Source organism: Cantharellus anzutake (genome assembly GCF_015039405.1).
Source record: "Cantharellus anzutake strain C23 chromosome Unknown EI90scaffold_182, whole genome shotgun sequence".
Classification (NCBI taxonomy): Eukaryota; Fungi; Basidiomycota; class Agaricomycetes; order Cantharellales; family Hydnaceae; genus Cantharellus; species Cantharellus anzutake.
This window is the reverse complement of record NW_024067132.1, coordinates 49,293-61,472: the sequence shown is the minus strand read 5'-3', so window position 1 is coordinate 61,472 and position 12,180 is coordinate 49,293. Positions and strand designations below refer to the sequence as shown.

The 12,180-nt window shown below is 48.9% G+C and overlaps 1 protein-coding gene across 1 annotated transcript; it reads left to right on the top strand.

The window, feature by feature from the left end:
• Nucleotides 1-9,320: 9,320 nt before the first annotated feature.
• Nucleotides 9,321-9,972, top strand: EI90DRAFT_3022900 (uncharacterized protein; the record flags this gene model as incomplete). The annotated part of the gene is made up of 2 exons (XM_039057827.1): nt 9,321-9,374; nt 9,436-9,972. The coding sequence occupies 2 exons, from the start codon at nt 9,321-9,323 to the stop codon at nt 9,970-9,972; spliced, it is 591 nt and encodes a 196-aa protein (XP_038908100.1).
• Between the last annotated feature and the right edge of the window lie 2,208 nt (nt 9,973-12,180).

Here is a 12,180-nt window from a genome sequence, read left to right as displayed (position 1 = left end):
GAGCCCCACCTGCATTCGGACTCACGCATTTACCCCTACGATCCAGGTTTTTGACAGGTGCTTGGACAACACATAGATGGCAGGTGGCAGGACCGCTACCTCCGACACCGTTTCTGGGGCTTCTCTGCCCTTGCTGGTTGAGGACGCATTTTCCTCTTCTTCTTGGCGATGACTCAGTGGAATTTAGATATCGGTGCTGGGTTAGGCACCTCTCGGTATCTACACGAGCTAGTAAGATAGACGACTTTCATACCTCGGTACTATTCCGGGATTTGCCGAGTGTGGCAGTGCAAGGTCATGAGCGGTCAATATTCCTGGTCAGGTTACTTACTTATGATGAACGGAAATTTGAAGAGATTTGAGTGTGCTAGCAAAGCAGGCAACTCATTCTCAAGCTATTATGCCAAAGGGAACTGAGGGAAAAGGGGAATTGAAGGAACGGAATCTCCCATATAGCCGGGCGTGGATAAGTCCGAAAAAAAATAGAGTAGCACTCATCCAGCTGTGGGAGCGTGGCAGCAAAACTCACCCAGCCATGCTGGTACACTGTTTTCCAACAAAATTTGCTATCAATTTAGGCCATTTCTACTTTTATATTAATATTTACATGCTTTTAATAGTCGAAAATGAATGGACACCCCCTTGGCTAGGTGGCACTATACCTTCTTGGTGTCATATCCATACAATCCCGACCTCCGCTCCGGGCTCCCGGAACTCCGAACCTGACTTCCGGAGCCCTACTTCCCTTCCGTCACCTTCTCCTTGCCGACTCCCAAAAGGTTATCCCACCTCCGGCTCGGACACCACCTTCGGTCCGACTCCGGAACATTCCGGGTCCGACCCCAACCTCGACACCTTCCAGACGAGTACACAACACCTATGTCCCCGACTCCGGACCTCCGCTCCGGAATCCCGTTGGCGTCTCTGTCTCCGGAACCTCCGGTCTTAGCTCCGACCTCGGACTTTGACCCCACCTCCGCTTATACCCATTGTATTGGTTAGCTCATTCCATTTAATTACCTTTGCCAATATTCCGGAGTTTAACCTCCGAGTTCGGACTTTCCGGACTTACTCCGGACCTTGCAACTATTGCATTGTCCATTTCAATTCCGCTATTCTCCCTCATTCCTATTTGGGCTGCTGCTTCCTTTCTATTCAGTCAGCTAGCCATTCCCGACTCCCATCCTCCTTCCTTCCTTCTTGGGCCTTGGCCCTTCATTCCTCCTTTGGGAAACACCATTGAGTCAAACACTTGACCCTCGGTGTTGCTCCTCTTTCCATCTCCCTTTGTCTCCTTTCGTCTTACCCTTGTTCCTTTTGATTCCGGACCCCTCCTTATATACAATGTACCTAGTAACTTGTAACCTCAGTCCGAAATCAACTTGAATTCCCCCAAGAGACTTTCCCTCTGCTAGATCCGAAATTAGGGACCCCTAGGACAACCAGCAATGGCACAGCGCTCCGCATGAGTCGCTGAGGCCAAGGTCCTTCCATGATAAGTCTCCGATTCCATTCCGGAGTCGTCCGAATCCCCACGTTCTAACACTTGGAGTAGTCTCCGAGGTTATTAGGCAGTGCTTTCTGTGTACTGGCACTTGGGAGGGAAAGGGTATAATATGAATGGTTTCCTTTTCTGTACTTGGCAAGAGCCATAATTCAATTTTACTCTATCCATGTGAGTCAAACTTGAAACCGATTTTTTTTTTTAATTGGATTGTAGTCAGTGTTAAAAGAGACATTGATTCCAACGTCGTAAAGTTGTCAGGGATGTGTCCGGGGTCCAGGCGGTCCAGGCATAGCGTCCGGTGCTAAGGACCTCACAGGGGGTAGATTGGGCGTGCGTACTGGCAGGCCCGATGCGGGACAGCGATCCCTGGCCACTTAGACTGAAGTGGGAATGTTGAGAAGAAGGTTACTTCTTCGGTTCCCACAGGTGTGTTTATATACATGCAGCTTGGGTCACATGAGGTCCACCACATCACCCTGCATACAGCCACGGTCACCCGGGTGTCCCCATGGGGGGTCCTGAGGGCGTATGCTGCATGCACGTGCACTAGGTTGTACCCTGGAGCCGTCCGGGGCTAGGCATGTCATGTGCGCGTCGTGGGGCAGGTCAATAATACATAGATATAAGGGAAAGGTCGTCCGTGTGAAATAGAAATAGAAATAGGAATAGAAATAGAAGTGGAAGATGGATAGAGGGGGAAGGGATATGAAGGAAGGGTGCGGGGTGAGAGAAGGGGTACCGGGTGAGGTGGGCCCAGGTGGAGGCGGGTCAGGTGGGTGTGCCCTGACAAAAGTATTTTGGGATTTATTTGGCAATAACAAAGAATTTTAAAATTCCGAAACCAGGGAGCTACAAAACTACACTAGTTGTACAGCTTCCTGGTGCCACATTAGCCTCAGAAGTGTTGTGGCAGAAATGAGCTGCAACGCAAATTTCGCAACAATTTGCATCTGGATAGTACCGAGGTATGAAAGTCGTCTATCTTACTATCACCTGCAGGTGGCCGGGGTGTGTCCCTCACCGGTCACCATCCTGAAAATCCTCCTGGGCCTCTGCCTCCTGCCTTTCTCCCTCTGTCTCTGGTTCATCCACCAGCTGTCTCCTCAGCCCCTCCATGAGTGCTCTGAGGTCTTCGGGGTGCATCCGTCTGGCTCGGCGGGTTTTTGGTTGCAGGCAATCCCACGCGATGTGCCCTGGTGCATTGCAATTGTAACACAGCCTGTTTCGCCTCTGTGTTAGAACATGCGGATTCGGACGACTCCGGAATGGAATCGGAGACTTAGCATGGAAGGACCTCGGCCTCAGCGACTCAGGTGGAGCACTGTGCCATTGCTGGTTGTCCTGGGGGTCCCTAATTTCGGATCTAGCAGAGGGAAAGTCTCTTGGGGGAATTCATGTCGATTTCGGACTGAGGTTACAAGTTACTAGGTACATTGTATATAAGGAGGGGTCCGGAATCAAAAGGAACAAGGGTAAGACGAAAGGAGACAAAGGGAGATGGAAAGAGGAACAACACCAAGGGTCAAGTGTTTGACTCAATGGTGTTTCCCAAAGGAGGAATGAAGGGCCAAGGCCCAAGGAGGAAGGAAGGAGGATGGGAGTCGGGAATGGCTAGCTGACTGAATAGAAGGGAAGCAGCAGCCCAAATAGGAATGAGGGAGAATAGCGGAATTGAAATGGACAATGCAATAGTTGCAAGGTCCGGAGTAAGTCCGGAAAGTCCGAACTCGGAGGTTAAACTCCGGAATATTGGCAAAGGTAATTAAATGGAATGAGCTAACCAATACAGTGGGTATAAGCGGAGGTGGGGTCAAAGTCCGAGGTCGGAGCTAAGACCGGAGGTTCCGGAGACGAGACGTGAACGGGATACCGGAGCAGAGGTCCGGAGTCGGGAGCATAGGTTTTGTGTACTCGTCTGGAAGGTGTCGAGGTTGGGGTCGGACCCGGAATGTTCCGGAGTCGGACTGAAGGTGGTGTCCGAGCCGGAGGTGGGATAACCTCTTGGGAGTCGGCAAGGAGAAGGTGATGGAAGGGAAGTAGGGCTCCAGAAGTCGGAGTTCGGAGTTCCGGGAGCCCGGAGCAGAGGTCGGGATTGTATGGATATGACACTCTGGTCAATCCTCGAGCGGTCAAGGTCCATGGGTTGTGGCCCTGCTCCTGCCACAGGGTGGGGGGCGGGGGGCTGGGGTGTGGTGGCAGCAGGTAGGGGGTGTGGCTGCAGGAGAGTGGTAGGGAGTGGGGGCCTGGCAGGGGCTAAGCGGGGTTGCATCGCCTGGAAACGCTGCCACTGGTTGTTGAGGAGGGTGTCAGGGCATGCCCCAACACGCCCTGCCTGATCCCTGCTCCGCTTCCCCACTCTGCACCGCTTCTCCCTTCTCCCTCTTCCTTTCTCCTGTTCTCCTTTCCTCCTTTCCTTCTTTCTCTCTTTCTCTCTCTCTCTCACATGGACCACCTTTCCCACTGCTCAATGTATCACCAGCGCGCATGCCCATTTCCCCTCCTGTATCTTACCGTCCCTATATCGCCGCCACCACTGCCGCACTTGCCCTGCACCCACAGTGGGCCCTCTCAGGATCTCCCGGCTCTGCAAGAGCATTTACTGCCTCTGCCCCATGCCAACAACCTGGGCTGAGTGGAAATGCAAGGCCACCCCCTGTCAGGGACAGCTCCGAAAGCGGCGAGGTCCCAGTGCATGGGACTCGGTGGGACGAATAGCAGCTGTGCATAGTGGCGATCCCATCACAGGGTGAGCATCCCCGACCACTTAGTCTGAAGTGGGAATGTGAGTTATCATTAAAAGGGAAGGCTACACTACTTGCCTGAAGTGGGAATGTGAGAAGAAGGCTACTTCTTCGGTTCCCACTCCAGCTGTTATTATATACATGCGGGATCGATCACGTGGGGCGCACCATGTCACCCTCGCACACAGCCACGGCTCTCCGGGTGCCTCTGCGGGAGATCCTGCATCAGCAAACCTGGATGCGGAGGCCTGAGAGCTCATTGTTAAAAACCCGGGGTTGTGGGAGAGGGGATAAATGCGTGAGTCCGAATGCAGGTGGGGCTCAACTAGAGGGGGGTCCGAGGGCTCCAGTAGTGAACCGAAGCTTCTCAGGGAGCCCGGTTCTGCTGGATGGTACAAGAGGCTCTAAGAAGGACGCGGCCTCAGCGACTCGGAGGGAGTGCTGTGCCTCCGTTACGTCTCAGTTAGTCCTTGTATTTCTTATGTCTGAGGTGTCTTGTAGAACAGGGACAGGATTCACTCAGAGGGACTTTGGGTGGCATTTTTGTCGAGATTAGAACTGAGGAACTACAGGTTCTAATCTACGTGTATTTATAAAGGAGGATGGGGAGGACTTTAGTCAAAGCCCGAAATGACAAAATGGGGAAAACACCGAAAGGTACCGAATGATACCGAGAGGCACCGAAAGGTTCCGAACGATATCTAAAATGGGGAACCGAGGTGTCGGGCCAAGGAGGGCGGAGTTGGAGGCCGGAAAATGAATGGGGAAGACAAATGGGTAAAGGGGGTTAGCCGACTGAATGATAGTAAGAAGGTAGTCGTGCTAAGAATGGAAGATGACTAATAAGTGATAACGTGAGGGAGATCACCGAAGGATGCAGGTAGCTCCGAAAGCGGAGTTGCATATCCGAAGGATGTTGGGTGACTCCAATAAATGAAGTGGGTGGAGGAATGGTTTAAGGGCATGTCAAGGGATGTCAGAGGTCCGTCAGGATATTGGAGCAAATCCGGGGTCTCCGAATGTTCCGACTCGGGACCCAGGTTCCGGGATGGGAGTGGCCAAGGTTCGGTGTGCCGCAACCAGACCGGAGCTGAGACAGTCAGGAGGGAAGGTGACTTGGGGAGTGGGGAGGCATGGTGTAGGGGATGGTGAAGTTGTTAGGAAGGTGTGATGTGGTGGGAGTGTGCGGGGTCGGGGTTCCGGGATATGACACTCATAGAGCTCTCAGAGCTCTCAGAGTTTCAGTACTTTGAAATTGCAGGTCCCCTTCTCTCAGAGCTCCGAAAAGTAGTCAAAGCTCATAGAGCTATATTTGCACACAGGGGACTATTATCTATATGAGCTCCCTGAGTGTTTAATTTATCCAATATCAAAATTAAAATTTAAGAGCATTGACTCTGGCATCAAGCCAAGTCCCTACCATGCAGGAAACTGAACAAACTGAGCTTAACTTTCAGCCCCCAATGTGGCACTACACACCAAGGGTATATAGCCAAATTAATATATAGACCAAATTTAGGGATATACATATACAGTTAATCTGAAATTACTTAAGGAAAATGCGGGAAAATGAAGGGAGAAATGGGGGGGAAAATGAGGGGAAATTTGAGGGGGGAATGGGGGGAAATTGAGGAGGGAATTGGGGGGGGGGAATGAGGGGGGGAATGAGGGGGGGAATGAGGAGGGGAATGAAGGGAAATTTGAAGGGGGGAATGGGGGGAAATTTGGAGGGGGATTGGGGGGGAAATGAGGGGAAAATTGAAGGGGGGAAATGGGGGGGGAATGAGGGGAAATTTGAAGGAGGAAATTTGGAGGGGAGAATGGGGGGGAAATTGAGGGGGGGGATGAAGGGGAAAATGGGAGGAAAATGAGGGGGAACTGGGGGGTTTCTAAAAAGTCAGGGAAAATTAAGGAAAATTCAGAAAATGGGGGACTTTCTAAAAATGGAGAATCTCCAAAAAATCAGGGGAAATTAGGGGGAAAATCAGAAAATTTGGGATAAGTTAGGGAGAGATATTTCAGGAAATTAGGAATAATTGGAAAAGAAATTAAATCACTTTTTTGATAATTCAATGTGTATTCGAAAGTGCCAAAGTGGGGCAATGTAGCAATGTATGTTTCAGTGTTAGAAAAGTCTCCCACCATGTTTTGGTGAGCCAAATAACCATGGCTTTTTGACCATGGGAAATTTGGTGTCAAAGGCTTGGATGATATCTGAGAAATACATCAGCTTTTGTTTGCTTTATTGGGTGGTATTTTTAATTTACTTCATTTGGAACACTTTTTTAAAACTGATTTATACCCTACATAACATGCATGGTTACATTGCCACACTTTGGTGCTTTCCAATTCACATAGAATCATCAAAATTGGTTGAGTTTTGAGCAAGAAATGAGATGAAAGATAAAGTGCAAATTTTTGAATTTCAGAGTTTTCCTCATATTTTGTAAATAGCAATAAACAAATAAAGTGCTGATTTTAGTAAACACAAAAGGTATATGAGCTTTCAGAGCAATAACAATGGCCATTTTACACACACATATATCCATATTATCTTTGCACTACTGGTGCCAAAATAACTAAGCAGATTTCATGGAGATATGAAGACCATCCATTATTTAAAAACAAAAAGCTCTATGAGCTCTATGAGCTCAGTGAGCTCATAGAGCTCATAGAGCTTTTCAAGTAATGATGCTGGCCATTTAATATGCATTTCCAAAAATGTATATACATATTATCTTTGCACTTCTGCATCCTTAGGAGAACAAAATCATTCAAACATTTAATTTTCTCCACCCAATGTGTAGAGGGTGCACAGCAAAAAGACTCAATTTGCTCACAGAGCTCTGTGAGCTCTGAGAGCTCCCTTGTTATGGAAATGGGAATTTCCCATTTTAGACTCTTATGGGTTCTGTATCACATGATTTGTATAGTAATTAAGTTTAACCAATCAACAATTAACCAAAAACCTGCTGTGCCAACATCTGTTACACCACATGTCAAACCATCTGTGAAACTACCTGTAAAACCTAATGAACCACCTCACCTCCACTTTCCACTTTCCTGCACCAAGAACGGATGAAAATGGGTGCCTCCGGCCCCATTTTTGTAACATCCCTACCAAGTTTGCTGATGTGAGAGGGCCCACTGTGGGTGTGGGGTGAGTGCGGCGGTGGTGGCAGCAATATAGGGATGGTAAGATACAGGAGGGGAAATGGGCATGTGCGCCAGTGATACATTGAGCAGCAGGAAAGGTGGTCCATGTAAGAGAGAGAGAAAGAAAGAAAGGAAGAAAAGGAGGAAAGGAGAAAGGAAGAGGGAGAGGAGGGAGAAGCAGGGAAGCGGAGTGGGGGTCGGGTGGGGGTTGGGCGGGGCATGTCGGGGCATGCCCTGACAAAGAGGAGAGGTCGTCTGTATACAGACAGAAAGAAAGAAAGAAAGAGAGAAGAAAGGGAAAGGAAAGAGGAGGAGCGGGAGGGTGTGGCATGGAGCAGAGCAGCATGCCCTGACACAACTCTACGTAGAATGTGTGACTACTTATCCACCCAGAGTATCACATGTACCTAGTGCCTGGGGTTGACAGGTTCTTGCACAGCCTGGATCTCAAAATTTGTACAAGTCTATGTTGCTCGGCTCAGCTCAGTCTTGCTAGAAGAGAACTGAGTGGGAGGTGAGTCAAAAAATAAAAAATAAAAATCACCCCTGTCACAGCAATGCATTCCGGCCCGTTCCCCACCTGTCCTGATGCCACCCAAGCCCATCCTGCTGCATGAGCATGAGCACAAGCCCTGACCCTCATCCCTATTCTTCTTGAGGACCCCCTGCTGCCCCCACTTGCCCCTAGGCTCCCCTGCACCTGGCTGACTCCCCTCCAGCCACACCAGCCTCCCCACCCCGAGTCCACCTCTGGCACCATGCCCAGTGTGACTCCTCCTACTCTGCCTGCTTGGCCCTCATTGGGCCGCTATCATCCCTGCACCCAACTCCGGTGCTGCTACAACACCATTGCCACTATTGTGGCCCTACTGTCAGGGCATGTTGCTCCACTCCTCCTCTTTCCTTTCCCTTTCTTCTCTCTTTCTTTCTTTCTGTATACAGACAACCTCTCCTCTTACCTGTGTAAGCATGGAGACGTCCAATGCCAAGTAGTCCATGTGGGTACCACACCACCAGATACACTGCACACCCTCACTTATACCTCTCTCCTCTAACACTCAGGATTACCCGTGGAGCCACCTGCGATAGCCTGGCTCTGCCTGGGCTGACATGGCACCCCCACGTGACCTGTTCCTGCCTGTATATAAACCGAGCTGAAGCAGAATCGAAGAAGTAGCCTTCTTCTCATTACTGCTTCAGGCAAGTACCATAGTCTAGCTTAGTTTAGTTTAGCTTTTCATTCTAATAACAACCATTACTGCTTCAGCCTAAGAAGCCAGACAGGGACACAAGCCCAAGTGAGGGCCACTCACCATACATTCCCATTACTCCGCCACCGCCTGGGCCGCTAGCACCAGGGGCTACACTGCTACCCCTGCCTCTCCTGTACCATCCCTGACACCTACACTCTGTCTTGTTTACCTATTATTGTTTGTTTTGACCCATGGTCATTGCTGGCCACTATGCAGCCAACTCCATTCCATATTCATATTTGCTTCCGGACCCTTCGGCCTTCGGCCCAGGTCCGCTTCCATTCATTCATTCTCTCTAAGATAGACGACTTTCAAATCCTGGTACTATCCGGATGCAAATTATTGCAAAATTCACATTGCTGCTCATCCCCCCCTCAACACTTTTGATGCCAATGTGGCACCTGAAAGGTGTAGAGGTGATGCTGTTTTATATCTTCTCGGTTTCCAAATGTTGATATACATCATTATTATTAAATGAATTTCAATATACTTCATTACATCGGAATCCGCATCTCTTTCACTCCCTGACCAGAATCCTGCAAAAAAAAAAAGACCCCCCATTTCAAGTTTGCCGGCATGGGCAGTGTGAAACTGTATTACGGGGATTGCCGGATCCAAAAAAGGAAGCCATGCCTTTCTACCCTTTAAGTGCTGTGCTCACTCATGCCTGTACACAGGAAGCACCATCACGCAAACAATCTTGGGGAATACTCTAAGGTATGCCACTGACTAGCCAAGGCACTATCCATTCTGAGTTAGCAAAACTTTTTGGACTCAGAAAAAACTGCGCAACACCACCCCGGGCCCTAACCTCATGGCTCATGAAGACTCCAGACTTGGAAACTTTGGTATTGAGCCAGAAAGTGATAGTTGTGACAGCCAGTCTGAAGTTGAGGATGGGAATGAGGATGGACTTGGAAACTGTGACATTGAGCCAGAAAGTGACAGTGATGACAGTCAGTCCGGAGCTGAGGATTGGAATGAGGATGTCGACATCACCTATTTCGATACCCCACTAGCTGAGCGCTTGTCTAAAGCCGAAGATGTCCTTTCACATCTAATAAACAAGCGTGGTGCAATACCTGGAAACAAAGTCCATTATGCAGGGACCACAATCAATGGCACCCCAGCAGAATGCACCCGACGCTATCATGCAGCCAAGCAAAGGGCTACTAAGGAATACAAGAGGCAATCAAAAAAACTGTGTCTGATGGGAAGAAACAGACCCTACATGACTTTTTCCACCGACACCACGTATCCAACTCCCATACCCCATTTCCCTGCGACCCAATCGCCATTAGTGACACCAACATGAGTAGTGATGACACTACACAATGTAATGATCAAATCCTTGGTGATGCTGATGGCCAGGCTCTGGGTGAGCCTCCGCACTGTATGGATTCCATCAATCCTGAGTCAGATGCAACTTTTGTGTATCCAAACCCACAGCGGCTCGATGTACCTGAAGTATGCACATCAGAAACTGCAATGCCAAGTCCAACAGTGTGTGAGGAACCCCTTGCACGAACCCACGACCACCCCTGCACATTTGTCCCTGCCCCATCCTGAAAGTTAGCTGAAGAAGCTGCACAACACATCAGTGAAATCATCCGGCCCCACCGGAAAGGTGGTGGCCATAATTGTTTACAGAGGGGTTAGTTTTTTTTTCGTGGGAATATACCGTGTGAAAGTGCAATCCCACCCCCCCATGGCCACCCCGTGAGAAATGGCCACCCCATGGGATCTGTGCAACATCGGATCCAAATGTATATCTCATCCGTGCAATGTGTGTGCCACAAAATATTGTGGCAACACTTGCAGTGTTGTATGTTAATAAATACATAATAATCATAACAATCATTTAAACTATATATTTATTAACTTTGAGGGAAACTTAGGCTCTATGTAGCCTTTAACCTTATCAACATAAGAGGGATGGCTCACCCGTGATATTGTGGCTGTGCTACATACACGCGCGCAAGCTGCAGCCCTCTCTCTCCCTCTGCAACTCCTTGCTACTGGCTCTCAGGCCCTTTCTGCAAAGCCTTAAGTGCCCTGGGCTTAGGATTTTGTATAAGTAGTACTATTTGGAGCAGATCCATAGGGTTCAAAGGTCTACTGAAGTGCGACCCCTGTCCCCCAGCCCCTGTGTTAGCCCGCACAGACTGGGATCAGTTCGGCAGTTTAAGACCAGCACCTCTCATAGCCTACAAGTTGTAGGGATTCCTGGCCCCTTTTTTCCTTTTGGAAAATACGTTGAAAGAGGGCTCGCGGCTCTCTATGCCGACACAGCTCGTGGGGGACAACTCTCCCTAAACTCTACTTTCTTGACTTAACTTGCTACGTTCTCGATCCTTAACTCCGCGGTGGGTTCTCCAGGATTTCCGCAAGGTCCGGGCTCAGTGTCCACTACTCACTCGTTGTGAGCTAGATCACTGCCTGTCACGACCATGCATTCTGACCCAGATGCCGGCCCTTATTCTGTTTCCTTTTGTTTCATTTTGTCACCTGACTCATTCAGTTTCTTACTATAAATATATGTATATTACATTATTATAACTTTAGTCTGAATATCGACATGGTTTGTCCCCCTAACAAGGCAGCCCCAAGCCACTTCGAAATGTGGGCAATGAGACAGTAGGTGGGCACAGCGCTCTCTTGGAGTCGCTGAGGCCGAAGCCCAACCCCGGAGCCTTGTCCCCGCTGGTCGTCCCCGTTTGCTGACCCGTACCTAACACTGCCCTTATTCCTACTGTTGGAATTCCACACACTCACACCCTCTCTAGCGCGTCCTAGCACCTTAGAGAAAATGGGGGAGGGGAGAACTTCTTTTCACAAATCCAGTATGTACAGGATTATATCTAATAATTATTTTTAGAAATAATAGATGAGAAATATTGGTGCCATATGGCACCTGGGTACCTTATTAGGCAAAGTAATAAAAAAGGGTAACAGTAACAATAAAAGAATATCAATCAATATCTGAAATGATGGCAAAATATGAAAATAAGAGAAAATAAGCGATATCTCAATGGATTTACGGAATTAAGAGCCTAAATTGGAAATGTAGCCGGAGATAACTTTCACGCAGCCAATGAGCATTTTTACCCATTTATTAGATGCCGTGGGAACGAGTGAGGCTGGAATTCTGGGTTGCCGCCTGAGATTCCCACGCCCGCACATGCCCGTGACCTGCTGTGCCTAACTTCTCCAACACGGAACTCTGTCAAATCTCCACCGATTGGGACGTTCTTGGTATCGTCAGAATTGTACGAATTAGGACTATTTTTGGATACCAAATTTGTACCGAGTCGTCGCGTGAATGAAAGTTGTTTTCTGATCGTGGAAGTGGGTATCCGAGCCGAGTCTGTGCGTGGGCGATTATCCCGCCTACAACGTCAGCCTTGCTCCTTACTGCAACTTGTGCAGCGAGCCTGTTCCCTGCTTCACAATAGGAAATTTATTCAATTTGCCTGTAATAGGGCATATTGCCTTTGCAGAGGCCTTTTCTGTTTATACTGTG